This window comes from Sander lucioperca, chromosome 15 (assembly GCF_008315115.2).
Source record: "Sander lucioperca isolate FBNREF2018 chromosome 15, SLUC_FBN_1.2, whole genome shotgun sequence".
NCBI lineage: Eukaryota > Metazoa > Chordata > Actinopteri > Perciformes > Percidae > Sander > Sander lucioperca.
This window is the reverse complement of record NC_050187.1, coordinates 891,548-916,547: the sequence shown is the minus strand read 5'-3', so window position 1 is coordinate 916,547 and position 25,000 is coordinate 891,548. Positions and strand designations below refer to the sequence as shown.

The 25,000-nt window shown below is 42.4% G+C and overlaps 1 protein-coding gene across 4 annotated transcripts in view; it reads right to left on the bottom strand.

Moving 5' to 3' along the window:
- The window catches only part of si:dkey-191g9.5 (rap1 GTPase-GDP dissociation stimulator 1), a 38,400-nt gene extending 16,536 nt beyond the window's left edge, over positions 1-21,864 (bottom strand). Inside the window, exons 1-8 of one of the 4 annotated variants that reach the window (XM_035992209.1) lie at positions 21,594-21,863; positions 11,432-11,447; positions 10,023-10,086; positions 5,581-5,685; positions 3,850-3,972; positions 2,938-3,063; positions 2,099-2,227; positions 210-335 (exon numbers count right to left, since the gene is read on the bottom strand). In XM_035992209.1, coding sequence (XP_035848102.1) covers positions 210-335; positions 2,099-2,227; positions 2,938-3,063; positions 3,850-3,972; positions 5,581-5,685; positions 10,023-10,083 — 670 coding nt within the window. In that variant the 5' untranslated portion in view covers positions 10,084-10,086; positions 11,432-11,447; positions 21,594-21,863. Of the gene's footprint in view, positions 1-209; positions 336-2,098; positions 2,228-2,937; positions 3,064-3,849; positions 3,973-5,580; positions 5,686-10,022; positions 10,098-11,431; positions 11,448-21,593 lie in introns of all 4 variants that reach the window. The other 3 variants (XM_031304696.2, XM_035992210.1, XM_031304697.2) reach the window with 3 other exon arrangements.
- Between the last annotated feature and the right edge of the window lie 3,136 nt (positions 21,865-25,000).

Genomic DNA, 25,000 nt, shown 5'->3' with positions numbered 1-25,000 from the left:
TAGGAATAAAGTGGAGCGCGGCGCGACAGAAGCGTCGCGCGACCAGGTGGATCTGCACCGTCACGCATGAGGCGGTACTAAATCTGCAATGGAAAAGGAGGAGCCGAGCCGAGTAGCGCTGGTACTAGCAGTGGGTAAGTGCCATAGTGAAAATATGAAGGCACGCTTGATGAAACCCGTTTCATCAACAAGCACCCTGCAGGTCTTACCGCTCTCGCCCAGTGAGCCCAGTATTTCCAGGATGACATGTCGGCGTTCGGCATCGGGCGCCCGTTTCAGCTGAAACGTCAGTACGCCTGCCACATCCAGCTCTGTCAGGGCATCCCTCGCAGAGTCTGCAAACACAGGGGTCTATAACTATAGACAGTGAGGAGGTGACCAATTATCCTGACTACCAGTGATCATACATCTGAGATCTACCGCCAATTTACCACAGCAGTCTTTTGAAATGGGGAATTCCCGGCTCAAATCTTGATTGGAAACATTTTATACGTGTTGACCTCCCTTCTTTTGGGACAAGCTTTGATTCCTTTGTCCTGGTGACATCACTTTATTAGCTGATGAAATGAGTTGGGGAAGCACTGAAGAACGACTGAAGTGATCTGTGTTTTTTTGTATGTTCTTCCCACTGATCTCTCTTGGCACCGTACACAATCGGTGTGTGCCAGCATTTACTGTGCCTTTGTACCTGTGAGAGTCTGTGTTTTCTATGACTGACAGGAAAGCAAGGAGAAAACATGAAAAATATGTAAACACCTCAGCTTCGCAGGGTCATTTTGCCGGGGCTAAGCCCCAAACGTTTTAAAGGTGCACTATGAGTTCCTGCATGACGTCACTTCTGTTGACGTTCAAAGTAAATACCAAACAAAACAGAGCAAGCTCGCCCCTCCACCCATGTTTCCGTAATTGTCATGACTAACTGACTAACTGTCACTAACCCCCACCCCCTCCCCCAACCATCTTGTTGGTGATTGGCTGGAACGCGCTTTGTTGTATTTTGGTGCACAGCCTGTGCCTCTAGTGTTTGTTTGACGTTGTCACTGCCCGATGTGAGTCGAGTGCAGATGTGAGTCGCGCATGCGTCACTTTGCGACAAGTAGATACAATACTCAATACAGTAAAAATTGACCTACAACGAAGTTGATTCACTGCTAGCTACAAGTTAGCAATCAGACACAACAAAGGCCATCACTTGAATGGCGTTTTTAGCTAACGTTAGCAATCAAACAATCATAGATAGCTAAAACGTTTTTGAAATGATTTCCATCTTCTGTTATTGTATGTAAAGAGAAAAGTTTATTTTATGGATTTCACAAATTTCAGTACGACACGTTATGCCATAAACCATTTAAATCTGAGCATGCCCAACTCACGTCTGCACTCAACCAGAGCCGGTCTGACTCGACTAACGTCGGGTATGACACGTTATGCCATAAACCGTTTAAATCTGAGCATGCACGACTCACATCTGCACTCGACTCACATCGGGCAGTGACAGACGTTTACGACCCCTGTGTTGTCTCCCGAGACCGGGCTTTTTCACGGTGTATTCAGGGGGCAGGCAGCTAGCGGATCAAGGAGAGATGCCTACGATTTGAGACAAAAATGAAATCACGCTGAAACCACGCAGGAACTCATAGTGCACCTTTAAGTGTAGCCTTGAATATAATTTTAAATGTAAGCCTGTGAAACTCGACAAAAGATGCCATTTGTGTGTAAATGACGATAACAATAATTAATGATGAAATCTGTCCAGAAATGATTAACTGTTTTTCCGACTAACTAAATGTTAAATGATAGCAGTTGTTGAGTATTCTGTTTTTACGCAATACTAATTCTAATTACTAACAACTACTCATGTCTTTAAAATCGCAATCCATAATTAATCTGGAAAGACAGTTTTTGAGGTACACATTTAAATATTGTAATGATTAAGAATGTGTATTTTGAACGTAAATAAGGTAGCAGAGTGCATAAAAAGCATCAAAATAGTTTGTTTATACATATATACATATATATGTACTGTAGGTGTGAGGGACATGTGAATATAATAATATATACATAATAATGTGAATAAATACAATTACTAAATATTCACCCATGTCAGCCAGGTTACAGAGGGCCAGCAGGCAGACATTGACCAGGGGGTCGTTCTCTGGATACTCCCTTATAATGGATACCAGTCTGGGGATTACACCACTCTGGACCAACTGGTCCTGTTGGAATGCTGGGTGGGAGGTCAGAGAGAGAGAGAGAGAGAGAGAGAGAGGAGGTGATCAAGGTTAAAGTGACAGATATGGACACGTTTTATTATGCAGTTGTTTGCTTTTAATTTCACTTCCAGGCTATAACTTAATTTCATGGTGTCACAGATTTGTAGTACTCAAGATCGGTCTTGGTCTCCCAACACCACTTTTTGAAGTTCTCGGTCTCGTCTCGGAACCACACCTCAAATAAAGACGACTCTGGATTTTATTTCAAGACCAGTCACACCAGTCAACCAGCCAACCACAACTGCCTTTTGATTATTTCATCAAGGCATTTCTCATGATACACTTATAGCAATACAAAGTGGTGTTTTCTGTGGATGTTTTTTATGGGAATCTGGATCTTTCAGATGAACTTGAGAAGTGCCTATGGTTAGCATTTTCCACATTTTATCGTGGCATGCAATGTGGGACTCGATTTGGTCTGGTCTTGGTCTTGAATTGGTCTCAACTCCTCAAAGTCTTGGCCTTGTCTTGGTCTCGATACACTCTGGTCTTGGTGATGACTTGGTCTCGGTTTAGCTGGTCTTGACTACAACACTGGTACCTACTGAAACCTTTAGAGTGACTTGCTGTCTGCCTGTGTAACCTTCACAGTCTCTGCCTCATACTCACACTGTTTATCATCATGAACCCTGCTGAGTGAGCCAGCAATGTCAGACCAACTCACAGTTGTCAAAGCAGATGCGTCCGATGGCCCTGCCAGTGTTCAGCAGCATCTCCTGGTTGTTGCTGTTCAGATGGGGAACCAGCACCTTCACCAGGCCTGCCTCAATGCACGGCTCCCTGACTGCAGCTACAACACACACAAGGACACACCACATTTCACCCGTCTGTCTGTGAGTCGTGATTCTGGTTTCAAGCTTGCTTTTTCTCTGAGCCATTAGAGTTTGAACATTCCATGTCAACTGGGCAAACTGTTGGGAAAGATATTGTGATGGAAAGTTCTAGACCATAGACTGTATAAAATATGGACAGAGGTTACTGATGAGCCAAAATGAAGCTCAAAGTGTGCGGCTCCTAGCGGCCCTCGCCATCTTGGCAGGCGTGATGTCTGCAAATCCAAAAATGGGTATAGAGGTGGAGTGTGGATGGAGCTGAGGCGAGCTGAATGAAGCCTACATTGTATGCTCGCCTGCTGTGACGGTAGCCCAACTGTCATTCAAAACGGAATGCCCTTAATTATACACAACTATGGCATACCTTGTCATAATCCGTATTTCTTGATGTTACATTTCACCCCAGGTTATGGTACTACTAACCCAGACTATGGGGTAAATTGTAACATTTTACTCCTTGTGTTTGAGAGTATACCATGTAATTTCTGTTTGGGTTTCAGAGATAACAGCGTCACTATTTTATAGCAGACACATGGAATTAGTTTGTATCACATTTTGAACCCACTGGCTAAAAAGAGCACCAAGATGACAGACAGAAATGTCAAATGTTACAAATATCCCTGGTCTCCCCTAGATATCATTTAAAATATTCGACATTTCCTTGCTGTATTTTATTTGCGGCTGAAATATCACACATTTTATCTTGTTTTATATTATCCAACAAAACCGCAGCAGTATCCTACCTTCTCTGGCCATCTCTGCCACCACCAGAGCCACCTGGCAGGAAAGGGGGCTTTTGCTCCGTAAGACCTGAGCCAGTGTGGGTAGAATCCCACTTCTGGCAATCTCAACAGCAGCATCCTTCTCTGTGGACACAAATTCATTTATTGAAAATAGGATATTGAATCACAGCTTAAATACTAGAAACTAAGTTAGTTTTGACCAGTAGTTTTTAGTGGTTGCATTAAAAAAAATCCACTGTCACGTTTTGTGGTGGCCTCCTGATCTTTTATTTACTGCCACCATCAGACTTTCACTTTCACCCAATATATGTTACGGTCTAACAGGCAACGTGTGCCACCCTTACACCGAATATGCAATTTGCACACAAAATCCAGGGTAATGTAGAGCACCTTTCAGACATGCACTTTGTTATGTGACGGCAAGTTTGCATGTGGGTCACATCTGATGAGCAGACCTGCAACATTTCATGTACAGTACAAGGTTACAGCATGTGAGCAGCAAGGAATTAAGTGAGAGTCATGTTTTGTCATTTTGAACTCTTGCTTGCGTGCTGTCGGACTGTGTATTCTATCTTGGAAATACATTGAGAATTTACTAAGGAAACTACAGGGTACATTAAACCACTCAGAAACATTATCAAGCCACCCAGATCAATCAATCAATCAATACATTTGTCACATGAAATCGTAGAAAATACAATTCCAGTTGAATGTAATCCCATCAGCTCCTTAAATGTTTGCATTATTCATCATAAAGCAGAATGTGGCCCCCAGATCGACACACAGAGTTTTAAATTTCTTCATTTTATATCATTTTCCACAAGCACAGTAGTTCAATGTAATGGTCTTTTACTGTCTAAAGAGATCTACATGTACAATAGATTACATTTATGTCACACAATGCTATGTTTGAGTGCCATCACTTCAACAAATGGCACCAGCATTGTTACGTATTCCATATCTGGAAAGGGCTTACTGTAGTAGGCAGATTGCTATGACATTTGTTGTTCACATTACTATAACACATGGAAGGATAACACATGGAGGCCGGAGTAATCTTCTCCTGATCTATGTTATTGTATAATTTAATGGTAAAAACACCAAAAAGCAGTTCAGGCTGGTTTTGGTGAGGTTGCGTAACACAAAAACAAATAAAAAATATCCAAACTTTCAGTGCCACTGTTTCTCTTCTGTATAAATTAATATTTTCCCATAATTTTCCTGAAATAAATAATAGGCTGATAGCAATGCACTGTCAACCTGCATGTTTATTCACACAAACAATTTTCAATAATTTGTGTCTAATAAACACAATGTTGTCTATTCCTGCTGTGGTCATCCCTCCATGGGGGCATACTTACGCACCATTGCCTGTCCAATGTGTTGGCATTTTTACTCAGCGGAGACAGATTGAAAAATCATTGAATATTTTTGTCTTTGTTGTCGCAGGCTAAATATTAAATGTATGAATTGAGATGTATTGATAGTATATTTCTATATGTAGGGGGGAGATTCATGTATGCATGTGTGTACAGTACCCTCTCACCCACCTGGGCTACACAACTCAGCATCACAACTACAGATCTACTATGCCGGCAGGATGGAATAAATAATAGAACTACAGAAACTAGAATGTATCTGGCCAGGGCGCAACCCTATCCATCAGAGGACTCATCGATGTGTGTGTGTGTGTGTGTGTGTGTGTGTGTGTGTGGTGCGTACATGACTTACTTTTTTCCAAAAGAGCAGCCAGCACTGTGTCCAAATGAGGCTTGAGCTCCTCCTCAATCACCTCTGTGCTCACACTGATAGCCTTTAGAGCCTCGATAAGAGAGTCTGCAACACACAAACATACACCATCAGCACCAACAACAAAAGTTAAGAATATGCCAACTTCAAAAGTCTTTCTCATCCCACCTTAATAAACTTGTATATGAACATTAGTCAACACCAAAAAGTAAAACACATTTAAAGGCGGCTCATGGGGAGCACTGTCTTCATGAAGGGACACGGAGGATTAAAAAACATGATGGACTCTTTAGAAGAGGTCATTATCTTCACTCGAGTTTCTGCGCGGGAAAGTCACCGGACGCCACAATCTTCTGAACATAGTCATACTGAGAAATCCAGAGAGAGTTGTGTGGAGCTGATAGTCTTAATTAACTTTGTAGAAACTCATTTGGCAATGGCTTGAACGTTACGGACGTTCATTAATATCAAAAAGTTACGCACTAAAGCTTTAAATATAATACTATTACATACTCTTCTTGGACTAAATCCAACATTCAGGTTTGATGGGCCTGTGGTTCTGTCCATTCCTCTGGTGGCATTAATTACTGTCCAGTATTTCATTCTAACTGGTGGTGCTGCTGGCTGAAAGTCTTTTATTCATAAACCCTTAAAACTACAGACTGTATTTAATGTTGGATATATGTTCGCTTAACTTCCCCATGTCTTGTGTGTTTTCTTGAGGAAAAAGTCAATCAAAACGTGAAACATACAGTTGCAGTTTTATTTAAATTTTTGGTTAATTAACTATGTCAGGTTTGCTGTGATTTAACCCAAAAGCAGACCGGACCAGAAGAGTGAGTTAAGCAATTTATTGGTGGGTCAGAAATGTGCAAATAGACTGAGTTGGCAGGTGCAGGAGGGGGGAAGAGTCCAGGTGGGTTCCAGTACGGCTGGCAGACTTGAATGCGGGACTCGATCCGAACAGTGGTGAACTAGATGGGTGTGGAATGGCGGCGGCGTCTCCAGGACCGAGGTCTGGGATTCCTCGAACAGTACTTCATAACCATCCGGCGGGGACTGGATGTCTGGCTGTACCTTATGCTGCGTTATTAAGGACCACAATGGAAACAAGCCTTTGGGCTTTATTGTGTTTTTATCCTTTTGAACACCTCTTGTCGATTGTTGTTCAATACAATTTTCAATTAAATTCAATTCAATTCCAGGCAACCCATAACTCGTGTTTTCACAACCTTCTACCCGTGAAAGTGCCCTGGAACGGCAGTCAAACCCGTAACTTAATACCTGTGAACTCGTACCAGATTGTTGTACTCCCAGTTACAGTTTTTGACGTCACACACACATAAACAACAATGTTGACCCCTGTTGATGCTGTACAGACGCCGGTGATTAACGGTGAGAAATAGAAATAAATAGACAAATAGGCAACGTAAAGTAAGTCTGCACATTGTAATCAAAACAATACAAATATGATTGTGTACTACTACAGGTTATGTTTATTAAATGAAGCCCAAAATATGTTGCAGACTAGAAATTGCTAGTATCAGCTAGCGCTAGCTAACGTTAACATTAGGTAGCCTAACCTGAACCCTGGAACGCTACCAGTCGTGAGTCGTGACTTGAAGTTGTAACTTACAGGCTAAAAATTGTGTCTGGAACGCAGCATTAAGTACTGCCTTGACGAACGGATGAGGTACAGGTTTGGTGAAAGGAATCAGTGCAGGTGTGTGAAGGGACAGGCCAGGCATGCTGCCAGGGGAGAGACAGAGGAAGACGCACAAACACAGAATAGACAGAACACACACCAAGCATACTACAGATAGAGACAAACAGAATAGACAGAACATACACCAAGCATACTACAGATAGAGACAAACAAATACAAACACAATCGCTCACATACGGCTGGGGATTCGTGACACTATATGTTCACACCAGTATGCAGGATCTGTATCAGGGCTAATCAAGGCATTTTTAACAGATTGTAATAGCAAAGCCTGATCTATTTCCAATCTTCCTGTTATTACAAATCATTTTTGCTCTGGGTATGCCATCTGTCAACAACACCATATTGTGTTTTATTTAAATACTGGAACATGTTTTTGTTTGTGCTGAAGATGAAGAAAGGTTGCCTAAATCCTGTGCAAACCATTCTTCCATGACAGATACACATTAAAACTACTCCAATACTCCTTTTTTATGACCCCATCTTTCCACTAGTGTCACTTTCAGGACATGTTTAGCCCCTCTAGTGGCCTATAGATGGGTTACAGACTTTTACTGTAATATTGTCACTGAATAAACTCATTTTAGTATGATTAGAAATAAACCAGCAGAGTATCCAAGAACTAGCCTTCAGCTCACGATTTATGTCCAATGTCAACATTGAGCGTCAATACTGTCTATGTCATCTATACCACTACACTACACACTGGTGAAATGATTTTGTGATTTCCATCTATACATTGGACTTTTAGTCTAAGTTAACACAGGTTAACATATGAGAGAAATCTACGCCCATGTTAACTGGTGATATCACCAGTTAACATGGGCAAATGCAAGCCTGGAAACAGTGAAGTAGGTTCATCTTTGCCTCACATACCAAAACCTAACTGATGTTCAACCAACAGGCATGACCCCACTTAACACTTTATTCTGTTTTGGGGGTAAAAATGAAACACGTCAGTCATGCTCAAACGTGATCATTTCTCATTGTTATTGTTGGCCATCTCATACGAAGAATATGTAGGTCTATCTCAGCACAAACAGTCTCTTTCAACCTGTGCCACAAGTCAACTGATTATAGTTGTGTTTAATTTCATTAGACCCATAGTATGTCTGTGTCGACCCAGAATCGTGATTTTTGTCTTATGGTAGCCATAGATTCACTATTGTTATGACCATATGGCCATTGAATGTTTTGCAGCAAAGTGCCGATCCACCTTTTCTCTCGGGCGACTTAGTGTTATCTTAGTCTGGTTATATTATCATATTATATAGTCTAAGTTATGAAGTGAGTTGCAGCAAAAGTCTAGTGATTTGAAGTGAAGAACATATGAAGCTTATTTTCTCAGAGTTTGACTTTTATTTATCCCACACATCATTTGTTGGCCTACTTTAACGACACAAAATGGTCATTATGGTATATGATTACAAAACTTTGATGTACTGAGAGAGTTTGATAACATTCAGATATGTTGCTGTTTCAGATTCCTAATATGGGTCTAATGAAATTAAACACAACTCTAATCAGTTGACTTGTGGCACAGGTTGAAAGAGACTGTTTGTGCTGAGATAGACCTACATATTCTTCGTATGAGATGGCCAACAATAACAATGAGAAATGATCACGTTTCAGCATGACTGACGTGTTTCATTTTTACCCCCAAAACAGAATAAAGTGTCAGTTTCAGCGATATCCATTATTTTGTCTCACTTGCAAACACTTTGTGAAAATGTGAGCACTGGCACTCGAGGGGCGGAGGCAGAGCAGAACGCTCTTAAAAAGTAGGCAGGGCCTTGTTGAATATTCACTGATTTCATGCAAATATCAGAAAGTAAGGGTGTGGTGGTCTATCAGACCTGCAGTTAACATTTGCCTTTTCATTAGTCTTGCTTCCTCCACAGCACTGTGGAGGAAGGTCTGGCTAGTCCACACAGCATTCCTGGATGGAAGAAAAATGTGCTCTGGTTTATTGGCATTTCTTTAAACCAATCACAATGGCTAAGCTCTGCATGGAGCCATGGTGCCTCTGCAAAATAGCCTCGGGAAGGAACTTGTTTTGGTGGAACGTGTACGTTCAAAAGTAGTTTTAGTCGTGCGACAGAAAACTCAGATTGGACAGATAGTCTAGCTAGCTGTCTGGATTTACCCTGCAGAGATCTAAGGAGCAGTTAACCATAGTCCTCACAAATCCACCAGAGTTTAGAATTCCAAAACAAATAAAGCGTAATGAAACGGACATGGGTGAAAGACATGCATTTGGCAGAATTTCCTGCGGCACCGGAGCAATCCCGGAAGTGGAATGTCGAGGATATAGACTACCTTTACAGTAGCAGCAAATCATAGTGTTTTAGTTGCTTTAACCACATTTATGTTATACTGACATGGTCTTTCCCTAGCCTTAACCATACCCTAGTTTCCATGGGCAGAAATAGAGAGCAAGAATAAAGTTATAAATGAATGCCAGAACTGGACTCTGGTAAGACTCCAGGGTGACAGTAATGGAAAACCCAGAACAGGAAGTCCACTTCATGACCCCTCTAACACCCAATGCCCTGAGATCTGCTAATGCTCTTACCTTCCAGAAGAGTATAACTGCATCAGTGGACACAAACCAACAGTCACCAAGAAACTGTCTTTTTGCTTTTAAAGTAACCTGTGTTTAATGAACTGAATGCTGATGAGAGGATGTGAAACACACCTCCAAAGGATGTGCTGTGAGTAAGCTGGGGGTTGACTCCAACATATGGCCCCCTGATCATGTGCTGCTGTGCCCCTTGGAGAGAGGGGGAGGCTTGAGTCAGCAGCACCCAAGCCTGGGATCTAAACAAAGTGTGTCAACGTTTTCTGTTCATATATCCTTCATATACAGATACTCACACATACGTATATATAGGCTACATGTGTATATATATACACAGACATATGTTTTCTTGATAATGGGATTGCTTTCAATGGTGTGATGTTTACAATGTATTAGGTTTTCTGCTTAATAATAATGTTAGCATTGTTTGTATATTTTACGTGTAGCTGTGACTCCAGATTTAAATGATGGGAGAGTTAAGTGAGTAAAACTAGGGATATTTATATCAAAAAGGGAAAGATTAGTTCAGGAAAATGAATGTTAAAAAAAAAGAAGTTAAAAACGAGGGCCAGGGCACTGCCCTCACACCAGTACTTTTAAGTAGAGATGACACCAGACATGACCGCTCTTTTAAATGAACCACACACACACACACACACACACACACACACACGCACACACACACACACACACACACACACACACACACACACACACACACACACACACACACACACACACACACAGTGAGGAGAGACCTGCAGATGGTAATCACCTAAGCTAATCCCTTGTAAGTCGAATGAAATAGCCTTAGTGAAGGGGGCCATCAGGCTGATACACAGCCTGCTACGTCAGCATCATACTCTGTGTGTGTGTGTGTGTGTGTGTGTGTGTGTGAGAGACCGTGTGCATGTGTCCATGTGTGTTTGACAAGACGATCAGGCGAGCAATATACTAATCAATCCCACAGAGTGCTGCGAGGGTCCCTAGGGTGCATATTGAAGATGCCTCAACTACACTGTGTTTCCACATATACAAACATACACACATATGTACTTACATTGACATACATATATGCAGAGGGTGGACACAAGGAACACCTGCACAATCTAATCCAATACAGTCCAGCAATAAACCCCATCACTGTGAAGCTTATTATGTTTAGTTTAAGTGCAGACAGTGTCAGAGAGCTGTTGATCCTGCTGCCTATGGGGTTCATGCCTCAGACCAGCAGTTAGCAAGACAATTAAGAGTCAGCAGCAGCAGAAGCAGCAGCAGTAGTGGGTTCAGATGAGGCTTGTGTTAATGCATGACAGTCCCTGGTCCCTGGCCACAGAATAGTTTCTATACCTCCAATCTTGAGCTAAACAGTGCACTCGCACTTCAATTTCAACTTTATCTTAATTATCCCGAGGGAAATTTGATCTGCAGCAGGCATCAAATCACGAGGTCGACAAACAAACATTTGACCACAGCAACAAATACAGAAAAATTCCACACCACAAATGAAAACAAGGTACACCTACCACACTGAACCAGAAGCTCCAAAACAAGGTTAAAGACATTAGAAACAGCACACAAAATACATACATGTTAAGTTAAGTGCTGTACAGAGACAAGTAAAAATGAATGTAATAAATAAATACATAAATAATCCATCCAGGCTAATTCAAGCTATCTAGGAAGAATACACATAAAAGCAAGCAAGTTAATGAAGTAAATTAAGAGTTTTTCAATGGCCACAGGAATAAAAGAAGCCCTGGCATGCCTTGGTTTTGTTCTGAAATGGAGGCCAGAGGGCAAGAGACCAGTGAGACAAACAGCCGAATGTCCTCAAAGAGGGGTCGTCGATGTAGACTGGGTAGGGAACAACTCCATGCTTTGCATCAAAAAAGCTGAACGTATTTTACATTTTATGCAATGCAAAAAGAGGGGGTTGAGCCCATGCTTTACTATTTGGAAACAATTGTGTGTGATTTGTCTTGGAAGATACCCTAACTAACCCAACACCAAGTCATGTCCCAGACAGTTGTTCACGAGTCAGGGTCATACAGGTTGATACATGTTGATACATGACTCTTTGCATCGTCTAGCTGTATATTAACCGGACCTGTCTGGCCGCAGTTTCTCCGTTGTTTGTAAAACTCTCCTCCGCTCCGTTAACCAACGTCTAGCTATTTGTTGTGCTAACGGCTAGTTAGCCTGTCTGCTAGCGGGGAGGTGACGCGGACCCCTTAGGATGTTTGCCTCCTTGGAATTCTTTTCTATATTTTGGCAGTAGTAACGGAGTATCCACAGCTTGCTAACACAAGCAGGAGCATCCGCAAGTGTTGACTTGTGAACTGCAAGTGAAGAGGGATCGGTTTTGGAGAGGGCCTCCGTCAACGTTGCTACTAGCTAAACTAGCAAGCTACACGATGCCCCCCCTCAGCTGTACACCTGGCTGCGACTCGTGCCTCCTGTTCAGCCAGAAGATAGTGGAACTTGAAGCCAGAATAGCGACTCTCCACCAGATCAAGGTGAATGAACAGTTCCTTGACACCATTATCATTGGAAGTTCCCCTCACACACACACTAATGTCAGATGTTTTGATTCCACTCTGCCCTGCACTACTCTCACCCCACCACGCACTAATACAACCTCTGTCCCTGTCGTCTCTCCTCGGCTTCTGCCGAGAACCAAGTCAGCTCTGCTGACCAGCTCCACTCCACACCAGCCTGAGCCATGGCGTATAAGCAAGCACCACAGCAGGCGGTCAGGACAACGCTCAGGCCCAGCCCAACCTATACGACTAGAAAATCGCTACACCATTCTGATGAACGATGAGGAGTTCCCTCTGCTCTGCAGAAACCCTTCTCTGCCACGTCCCCACGGCGCTCATCCTGGCCCATCCACACAGTCGGCGCGCCCCCCTTCAGACCCAACAACTTCCACGCTGGTCATCGGAAGCTCCATGGTCAGGGACCTCTACATTCCCCCTACACCTAGCGGTCCGTCCAAGGTCTACTGCTTCCCTGGTGCCAAGGTCCGTGACATCCAGCACAAACTTCCCAGCATCCTCGCCTGCCACGCTAAGGTCGACAACATCATCGTGCATGTGGGCACAAACGACATCAGAGAGAGACGGTCGACAGCACTTCAAAAAGACTTCACCACTCTCATCACCACCCTGATGGGCACAGGAAAACGGCTCGTCATTTCTGGGCCTCTACCTACCTACAGAAAGGTTGCTGAAAGATGGTCCAGACTGTTCGGGCTCCACACCTGGCTGAAACCCCACTGCGCTTCCCTGGGCATTCCCTATGTCGACAACTTCAACTTGTTCTGGGAGAGGCCCAGCCTGCTGAAACATGATGGTCTCCACCCAAACCGACATGGAGCCAGGCTGCTATCTGACAACATAACGACCACACTGAAAGTTAAGTATTGACATTCTGTTGAAAATATCACAGATTCATGCCCCCCAGGTATTGATCCTAATGGCACTTTACAAGTGAATGAATCTGAAAATGTTTTCTGCAGGGTAACATGTAATACTAGTACTATTCCAGTTATAATCAACAATAGACCATACAAAGTGTTGAATCCCCTAAGTAATAAGAAGTTGACTGCAAACATAGTCAATTTAGCATCCAGTTCACGTCAGCCACAGGTAACCAAAAAAGGGGCAATACTTAACAACCTAATTGGAATACAACTACCACTGCAATGATAGAACAGGATAGGAAAATTAGATGCGGTCTACTAAATATCAGATCTCTGTCTTCTAAAGCAATACTAGTAAACGAATTGATATCCGATAATCAAATTGATCTATTCTGTCTAACTGAAACCTGGCTGGGCCATGAAGATTATGTCAGTCTAAATGAAGCCACTCCTCCCACTCATATTAATACTCAAATTCCTAGAGGCTCAGGCCGAGGAGGGGGAGTTGCAGCCATATTTGACTCAAACCTGTTAATTAATCCTAAACCTAAACTAAATTATAACTCTTTTGAAAATCTCGTTCTTAACCTTCAGCATTCAACATGGAAAACAGTACAGCCAATTATATTTGTTGTTGTCTACCGAGCACCAGGTCCATATTGTGAATTTTTATCGGAATTCTCAGAGTTTTTATCATGTGTAGTCCTAAAATCAGACAAAGTACTTATTGTAGGTGATTTTAATATCCATGTGGATGTTGACAGCAATAGCCTTAGTACTGCTTTCAACTCACTACTAGATTCAATTGGTTTCAGTCAGAGTGTGCACGAGGCCACGCACTGTTTTAACCACACCCTTGACCTTGTGCTGGCATATGGCATCAAAATTGAAGACGTAATAGTATTCCCGCAAAATCCTTTATTATCAGACCACTTCTTAATAACTTTCGAATTCTTACTACCCGATTATACGAAATTAGATAAAAGCTTCTACGCTAGAAGCCTATCTGACAGTGCTATAGCTAAATTTAAGGAAGATATTCCAACAGCACTAAACTCATTAACGTGCCGTAATATAACAGAGGATCTTTATGTAAACTTTAGTCCCTCTCAAATTGATCATTTCGTAGACGATGCTACGGCCTGCCTACGGACGACTTTAGACTATGTTGCTCCCCTTAAAAAGAAGACGATGAAGCAAAGGAAACTAGCACCTTGGTATAACTCCCAAACTCGTAAATTAAAGCAAATCTCGCGCAAACTTGAAAGTAAATGGCGTTCCACCAAACTGGAAGAATCTCGTTTAGACTGGCAAGACAGTCTGAAAACCTATAGGAAGACCCTAAGAAAGGCCAGATCAGACTACTATTCATCACTAATAGAAGAAAATAAGAACAACCCAAGGTTTCTTTTCAGCACTGTAGCCAGGCTGACAGATAGCCACAGCTCTATTGAGCCATCTATTCCTATAGCTCTGAGTAGTGACGACTTCATGAGTTTCTTTAACGATAAAATTATAACAATTAGAGATACTATTCATCACCTCTTTCCCCCAACCTCTAATGGGTCACCTTTAACTGACAGACTGCTAGAAAGAACGACTAGACCTGACATATACTTAGATTGCTTTTATCCTATAAACCCTCAACAATTAATGCTAAAGGTCTCTTCAGCTAAGCCATCTACCTGTCTCTTGGACCCCATCCCAACGAGGCTACTTAAAGAAGCGTTACCCGTGGTTAACACTTCATTGCTAGATATGATAAATATGTCTTTATTGACAGGTTATGTACCGCAGTCATTTAAAGTAGCTGTGATAAAACCTCTACTGAAAAAACCCACCCTCGATCCTGAGGTCTTAGCCAACTATAGACCTATATCTAACCTTCCCTTTCTCTCCAAGATCCTTGAGAAAGTAGTCGCTAATCAGTTATGTGATTTTCTACATAGCAATAGCTTATTTGAGGACTTTCAGTCAGGATTTAGAAAGCATCATAGCACAGAGACGGCACTGGTGAAAATCACTAACGATCTTCTAACTGCATCAGACAAAGGACTTGTCTCCGTACTTGTCTTATTAGATCTTAGTGCTGCATTCGATACTATTGACCATACCATCCTCTTACAGAGACTGGAACATTTAGTTGGCATTAAAGGAATCGCACTAAACTGGTTTAAGTCCTACTTCTCTGATCGATCGCAATTTGTTAATGTTAACAATAAACCCTCCAATTACGCTAAAATTAACCATGGCGTTCCTCAAGGCTCAGTGCTTGGACCAATTCTATTCTCCTTATATATGCTTCCTCTATGCTAAATTATTAGGAAACACTCAATTAACTTTCACTGTTATGCGGATGACACCCAATTATATCTGTCAATCAAGCCAGACGAAACCAGCCAGCTAGCTAAACTTCAAGCTTTACCAAAACCGAAGTTATTGTGCTGGGCTCCAAACCCCTACGAACCTCATTAGCCGAAGATATAATTACTCTGGATGGCATTGCCCTGGCCTCCAGTACTACTGTCAGAAATCTAGGAGTTATTTTTGATCAGGATCTATCCTTTAACGCCCATCTAAAACACACCTCTAGAACAGCCTTTTTTCACCTTCGTAACATTGCTAAAATTAGGAACATCCTATCTCAAAACGATGCAGAAAAACTAGTCCATGCATTCGTTACTTCCAGGCTGGACTACTGTAATTCCTTATTATCAGGATGCTCAAATAAGTCCGTTAGGACTCTCCAGCTGATCCAGAATGCTGCAGCGCGTGTTCTGACAAGAACTAAGAAAAGAGATCATATTTCTCCTGTATTAGCTTCTCTCCATTGGCTTCCTGTAAAATCCAGGATTGAATTTAAAATCCTTCTTCTGACCTATAAAGCTCTAAATGGTCAAGCTCCTTCATATCTTGAGGACCTCTTAGTACCTTATTGTCCCACTAGAGCACTACGCTCCCAGAATGCAGAGTTACTTGTGGTTCCTAGAGTCTCTAAAAGTAGAATGGGAGGCAGAGCCTTCAGCTATCAGGCTCCTCTCCTGTGGAACCAGCTCCCAATCTGGGTTCGGGGGGCAGACACTGTCGCTACATTTAAGACTAAACTGAAAACTCTCCTCTTTGATAAAGCTTATAGTTAGGGAGTGAGGAGTTGCAGTGAACGCCTAGACCGGCGGGGCAGGGTGTATAGCTGCAGACACAGCACCCCTGCTTTTCTCTGCTTCTCTTTACAGTCATCAGATTTACCTATCGTATAATCAATAATATAGTGCCTCTCCTAGTTATGCTGTTATAATTCTAGACTGCCGAGGAAGTTGCTTCTTATGACACGCTCTTTTCTTTTGTTTCCTTTTATGCACATCCTGTCTCAGAAGTGCTTGTTACTCACCTAGCTCTGGGGAGTTTACTCCCCAGAGTCCTTATGTTTCTTCTTCGCCCAGAACATCGCCTCGGATTAGGGCGACACCAAGACCTGGGTCTTGGGTGCAGCTGTGGCTATGGACCTGCTACACCCTGCTACGCTCTGCGATTCCCTGCAAAGCTCGGCTACGTCCTGCTGCGTCCACCGCGTCCACCCATGCTCTGCTGTGCCACGCTACATCCTGTACCGTCATAACCCCAACCGTCAGACACCGCCCACCAAGAGTCTGGGTCTGCCGAGGTTTCTTCCTAAAAGGGAGTTTTTCCTCGCCACTGTCGCAATAGCCACTGCTAATGCTTGCTCTTGGGGGAACTATTGGAATTGTTGGGGCTTTATAGAGTGTGGTCTAGACCTACTCTATCTGTAAAGTGTCTCGAGATAACTCTTGTTATGATTTGATACTATAAATAAAATTGAATTGAATTGAATTGAATTGAATTGAATGTTTGAGGGTAAAAAATATACTTTAAATCAACATTTTTAAGCTGTCACAATTTACAGTACATGTTGAAAAAATAAGAGAAATGTTTTCAATAAAATGAGGACTGGGGAACAACCATTGTAGCATGTTGTTATAATGCATTTAACAACTAAATAGTGTATGTGTAATGAGTAAAAACATCTAAATGAATGGAAATAGGGGGAGAGTAAACACTTTTTTCAACTGCTCCAACTGTGGAGAGGGGTATGTTGTATTCTTTTATCTAAGGACAATGCTAGGTTAACTCAGCTGCATTATTGTCTTGGCAAATCATTCCATTGATTATAATAGTATGTGATGGGAAGCAAGCAAGCAATAGACTGGTTTTCTCAGTAAAGAAAAAAAAATAAAAAAAATAAATGCATGTAAGGAGACCATAATCGTCAAGTTTTGGTAAGTACATTTTTTTATAGAACACATCTAAACCAGTGCCTTATTATTGTCTTGCCAGTGTTTTTCATGTTTAAAATAGGTAGCTAAATTCACTATTGCAAAGTGATGCTCAACATGACATCATGACTTCGCGTAAACATACACGCCAACTTTCTTAAGCCAAGTGGCGTGTTATCTGTACGCTTTTTCAGTTATCTGCGTGTATGTCTACACTGTATAAAGTGGGCGTACACATACACGCCACTTGCCGTGTTATCGCGAGAACAACGTGTTATCGTGAGAAGAAAGCTACGCTTGAGTTTAGGAAAAGAAGAACGTGGTTGGCTTTAGTAAAAGAAGAAAGCGACGGTTGAGTTTAGGAAAAGTCACACGCGGGTCACACGCGGGACAAGGAAATGTCACACACGGTCACACGCGGGACCCGATCCCCGGTCTTCTGGGTGAAAGTCCTGTGTTTGACCCATCCTCCACCCCGACCAACTTCCCTACGCGGATTTTCGCCCTTTCATACTACTCGCTACGGCATAAATTCACACGCAATCGCAAGGTAATGTTAGTCAATGGAGGCCAAACATGTCATACATACACCACTTCATGAGATCAGTCTAGTGATGCTAAAGAATTACGCCAGCTTTCTTCCAGGCAGACAGAACATCACTATTGGGTAAAACCAAAGGTGGACTGTGGCGTCTGTGTAAATAAAGGTTGGTGCACGAACATTTCTGTCGTTGGTAGTCACTGTTCTTTGCCAGTGGAATACTTTGTGCTGATGTGTCATCCGCATTACCTACCGAGGGAATTTACCACCGTTGTCATCATAGCTGTTTACATCCCAACAATGCTAAGGAGGCACTGGGGGAGTTCTGGGCTGCTATCAGTCAGCTACACAACAAACATCCTGAGGGTTTTTTCATTGTTGCCGGCGATTTCAATCATGTACATTTTGTGAATCAGCATGTCTCTATTCCAACAAGAGGAGAGAATATACTGGATCCTGTGTACACAAACACAATAAATGGATGAAAAGCGATGGATGATGTCAGTGCCAGATTGGACCAAAAGAGATGCCAGTACCCTAACCCGTGTTTTCCATACCACACCGGGAGCATCTCAAAAGCACAGCATCTTGCCTGCCAGACTCGCAGATTTTATTGTCTCTACAAGTACTTGAAAGAACAATCACATGTTTATTAGCTAGTATCTACTTTCCACTCCAAGCACTCCTGTAATTAAACTCTTGCTCTTCCTCTTTGCTCTCTCCCCCTCTGTCTATTGCGCAGCAGCACTGCATGGTCAGTCATTAGGGACTAGCGGATTAGCGGAGACGAAATGCAGGTCTTATTCAGGTCTTATAAGACATTCATGAACAGGAGTGGATGGCTAGCAGAAAAAAAGCTCCCTGGTTCCGTGATAGAACTCTCGCCTGCCATGCGGGAGACCCGTGTCCGATTCCCGGCCAATGCAACAAACTTTGGGGCAGTCCGTAGGGACTTGGCCTGGGAACCCGAGGGTCGCCGGTCTAAGTAAGACCAAGTACAGAGTGTGGACTGGTAGCTGGAGAGGTGCCAGTTCACCTCCTAGGCACTACTGAGATGCCCTTGAGGTAGCCATTATCATTCCCAACTTGTCAAATACTGACACTTGATCTGTAGCTCTTAGCTTTAGATAGCGACGCACAAACCAACCTTTTGCGTGTGTATTTTACCCCAGCCACGATCGTTTTCTAACCCTAACTGTCCTGTTCTTGTGCCGCATGTCAGTTGGACTGAGACCCTAAAGGAGACTTTTTGTGTCAGCAACAAATGCCAAAGGCACCTGACTAAGCGTTGCTTTTGGACGCACTGGGAGTGAGAATGTGTTGCCTTGAGCAAGGCACCAAACCCCTGACTGCTCAGGGTGCCCTTCATCTCTCCATTAATGCATGTATATATGGCCTGTGTGTAATGTGTAATATCAACAGAGTGTAAAAATGTAAATTCCCCACTGGGGATCAATAAAAAAGTATGTCTTCTATGTCTTCTTCAGAGGAGGCGGTACACAATAAGAAGTAAGGGTACTCATGTACCACCAGTGACGACTCCCTGTCAGACACACTAAATGCTTTTTACACACGCTATGAAGCCACCAATCAGCTCCCCTAGGCAACCAGGCAGGTACTGCGACGTGAAGAGAACACTGCTGAGGGTGAACCCACGATAGCATCAATAACATTCCCACTCAAAGAGTGCGTGTACCAAATGACTGAGGTGTTAGCAGACCTCTTCAACATCTCCCTGGCTCATGCTGTTGTACCATCATTTTTCAAATCAACCACCATCATCCCACTTTCAAAAAAGTCACCAGCAACCTGTTTCGATGATTACCGCCCTGTGGCACTTACTTCAGTTGTCATGATCTTTGAGCAGCTAGTCAAAGGACACATCAATGCCTCCATCCCAGACATATTGAACCCATGTCAATATGCCTACCGGCAGCAACACTCCGCAGATGATGCCACTGCATGTGCCATCCATCTGGTTCTGTCTGTTTTTGGAGAACAAGAACACATATGCATGGATGCTGTTTATTGACTTCAGCTCCGCCTTCAACACAATCATTCCCCTGACCCTGGCAAATAAACTGCACTCCCTCAGGCTGAGCACCTCAATGTGCAATTGGCTTCTTTGACTTTCTGAGCAACAGAACCCATACAGTCCCACTGCCACTTTGAACACAAGCAACAAGGGAACAAGGGAAATCACATCATCCACTATGCTAGCAACACCACAGTCGTGGGGCTCATCGCCAACAATGCCGAATCTGCATATAGGAAGTAGGACAGCTTGAAGACTGTGCAGGGACACCAATCTCTTGCTTAATGTCAACAAGACAAAAGAGATGATTGTTGACTTCAGGAGAAGTCCCCCCCCCCCCCCTTTACGCTGGTGGTATGGCAGTGGTTCAAGTTCCTGGTGGTGACAACCTCTCACAAAGCCAAAACACCACCTCCTTAGAGAAGAAGGCTCAACAACACCTATACTTCACCAACAGCTTTTCCCCCAAGCTGCACTGCACTGGTCTGACTAGTCATGCTACGGACCAATGACCTATGTGAGCACCTACACACGCACTTAGGCAAACATTTTACATCCCACCATTGTCTTTTACTACTGCTTTTTAAGATATAAAATTGCTCCTCTTTCTTTTACAGTAACATGTTTGTCTATTGCACTATGGCCCAGGAGGCACTGCATGTAGTTTTTTTCTTTACATGCCTGTTATGAGAAGTATGACCATAAAACCACTTTACTTACTTTAAAATTGTATTAGGCTAATGTTTGCCATTAGCATGTGTGATATTAAAATAGGGTATGAATAAAACATTTTTTTTTTCATAAAAGATCATCTCACATACAGAGTGGGCGCAATATCATTTTTTTTTTTTTTTTTTGCACTCATCTTAAAATCTCTTTTTTTCTTTTTTCTTTTGCCCTCTTAGGACTGCACTGCAACACAAAAAGATATTGCAGCTGAAGAAGAAGTGCACTGGAAAGAGAGGCTAGAGTAAATTGATTAATTAAATTAGCTACATGTGAGAACAGTATTATGATGTATAAATGTTTGTTTCAATGTCAGGCACCAATGTAGATTAAATACTTCTGCCTGACAATACTTGTTACTGTTGATTCAATCATATTTACCATCATTATCATCATCATCAGAATATATATCTACATATACAGTATATCATACACCATACATATTTAGTCTATCTATCTATGTATCTAGCCCTAGAATGCCCTCATACACAAATTTGCACACGCTCACATTCCTTGGAGTGTGATATCTAAAAGCACATAACCACAGCTGGTATTATACGTCATCACTCATATAAAAGCACACACACACACACACACACACACACACACACACACACACACACACACACACACTAGGGGATGTTCGATATGTATCTACAGTACTCACCGGTGTCTGTCATGGCTGCTAGTCGACAGGCTCTCTGCTGAGTGGCTCACTGCCTCTGCCTGTTGGCTCTGTGTGTGTGTGTGTGTGTGTGTGTGTGTGTGTTTGTAAATATGTAAGTGTGTGTGTGTGTGTGGCTAGCAGAGGAGCTACCCTCCCTTCTTAAGGTCAGGTGTACCCCAACGCTGTCTCTCACTCTGTCTGTTCCTCTCTACTCCTCGCACTTGCTCCCTCAATCCCATTAGCCAACACTCTCTATCTCTCTGCCCCCCCCTCCCCCCCTTCCTGCCGCCACTGCGCTTGCGTTCTCTCTCTCTGCTCATTTGCTATCTGTTCCCACCTTGCTGTTTCCTCTCTCTCTCTCTCTCTCTCCCTCTCTCTCTCTCTCTCTCTCTCTCTCTCTCGCTCTCTCTCTCTTTTAATTCTCAAATTCAGATATGTCAAAGCATCTACTCTGACAAAATAAAAAATAAATATTTGAAATGTTTTATGAAATCTAACTAATTAATAATAATAGGGTACATATAAAATATGTTACTGGGTGGGACATTTTATTTACTTCTTCTATTGGAACTAAAAAAGCCTCTATTAATATTCAGCTTTAGAAAAGCTAATGTCTGAAGATAACAACAAAAACAAAGCAATTAAATGACATATAGAACATTTATGAAACTATTGGACACCTAGACAAGCTGCCTGATGCTGAACTGTTTCTCAAAACTTCAGGCATTTGATTACTTACAGTGCATGCGTGCGTGCGTGCGTGCGTGCGTGCGTGCGTGCGTGCGTGCGTGTGTGTGTGTGTGTGTGTGTGTGTGTGAATTTGTATGGTTACACTTGTCTGTTTGTTTATGATTTGTTCCGTATGTAGTTTAATGTAAGGCACTTAAAGTGTATGTGTAATTAAAGGTGCTATATAAATAAAATTGCCATTGCTATTGCCATTAAGTTACCAGCTAATGCTAGCGCTAGCTTACTAGCTTGGTTAGCAAGGTCCAAAGGAACGCTGAACAAGACATTTTTAGGTGACCAAAATGTTAAAATTAACGTTAATGAAGTGAAAAACACTGTGAGGGTCAAAGTTTTAGGACAAAAACATGCAGGTCCAAATCGAACCCTGGGCCGCTGCGGTAAGGACTGAGCCTTAGGCTACATGGGGCCCATGCTCAACCAGGTGAGCTACCAGAGTACCGCCAAATATATTTTATTGAATAAAAAAATCATAATATCAGGTCGGGAGATTACTTTGTCAAGTTCCGATGCCCGCCCCCCTTCCCTCTCTCTCCCTCCGCAGCAGCCAGCATCCCACATCGGCACACGTCAGACAAACAGACAGTCAGACAGACAGACAGACAGACAGACAGCAGCACCTCCCAGCTCCTGTCCCAGTTGTGTTTTTCTTGACTTGTGCGGAGAGAAGTTGTTTTGAACAAAAGACTGAGCTACCAGTGCCTCGAGTTTACAGCTAATAAGCTAAAAGACAATAAGAAATATAGTTAACTTGTGTAATGCGTGCGCTAACGTTACTAGCTAATGTAATAAGTTAGCTAAGGTTTAGCTAAGGCAATATGTCCAACCGGGCCAATGTACTGTACACTACAGGTGAATACAGTAAGATTTTTGTCTAATAACATCATCACAATTGTCACATTGATATGCAAATTATGCATTAACTAATTGAAATGTGCTAATTTGTATATGGTGAATAGGATGAACAAAAAACTACAACATATCACCACAGAACTTCCCCAGTTAATGATTTACATCAAGAGTTTTTCCCCCTGAAATGTTATGTTTAAATATGCAGATTAGCTTGTTTGGTTAATTTAGAAGAAATCTACAGATGCAAACAGACCTAAGGCCTAAAGCAAACACCATCTTAATGTGTGCTTTGGAAGTTTTCCTTCCATTAGAGAAAAAGAAGACATGGAAGCAAAATAGAGCAAAAACTCAAAATTGCACTACATGTGCAAAACGTGTCCTGCCTTAAACAGTAACTTCATAATTTTGTAATTTTGATGGTAGGCTCCTCATCTAATAACTATCCATTCGTTTGTTGTATGGTGATGAATGTTTACATGACAAAGACAGCAGGGTTTGAGTTACATCGCAGCCAATGGGAGCTGAGTTTATATGTTTAAGTTCACTTTTATAATATAATTTAGGAGGTTATTGTGAGGTGTTTCCTGACTCTCCGTTTCTGTGCTTGGTATGTGTATTTAACTGGATCATCCTCCACTTGCTCCACCCTGCTCCAATAGCAAACACGGTGGCAAATCGAGGACAACATCCAAGAGAAGCATATCCAGCTTAGGCTCCAAGTCAAGTGGGCGGAACTCAGTCTCTGGAGGTTCAGCTCCCTTGCTTGATCTATCTAATGTACACGCCGCCATTCTGGAGGAGAAGTTAAAAGGATGGAGCTTGACAAGATTCAACGGCAGATAGAAGAGGACTCATGCTACCATGTGAGTCAGACATACGCTGTCTCCCTCAGGTTGTTTCAGCTCCAAATCAAGCTGCTGGCACAAGAAATGGGATTGGAGGTCGAAAACATGCACGTAGAAAAAACAAGCAAAGTTGGCTGGAACGTGACTAACTGGGAAAGGTTTGACGCTGAGTGGATGAAGAAACAGGCATATGAAGCAGAGGTTGATTGTGGCTGATGAGAAGCAGCTGGACACCTGACTCCCGCACAACTGGCTCCAGCCCTGCAATTAGGACAGACAGACAGACAGAGAAAGAGAACAGAGCACTGCTACAGAGGCAGCTGGCCTGACATTTTTGTTAATTTTGAAGTATGATTTATTCCAATAACATCAAAAGAATTCAAATGATTTATTGCCATTTCCAAAATAAAAAAAATTAAAGCTGCAAGCAGCGATGAACGGGCCCTCGCCTTCTTGCAGTCGGGGGTACTGGCAGACGCAACATCACATGTAGACCACACATTCTAAGTTTCATGTAAATCGGAATAACTTTTGCCAAGATACAACCGTTCATGTTTTAACAGCCACCTACCGGAAGTTTTTCCTCCATAACTTGCGCATTGTTTTAGCTATCAAAATTCTTTTGATAACTTTTAGTCACGAGGGTCCACCGAGTCTATATCCAAGTTTTCGTGCAGATTGGACTCACGGCCCAGGAGGAGTTAGACAAAGAATGTTTCCCATATATCGCGATGTGGCTAATTAATAAAAAAAATTCTAACAGCAGCATCTAATGGCTGATTCACTCTAAATTTGTGATGGATGCTCAAGCCCCTATGTGGAACAACTCTGTCATGTTTGGTGTCAATCGGAATAAATCTTAGTAAGTTAAGTAAGTCACCAGTTGTGACATGTGTGCACATTTTTGTGAGTTTTCGTGCATGCTAACCTCCTAAAAAATGCGACGAGGAATTGGTAAAAATA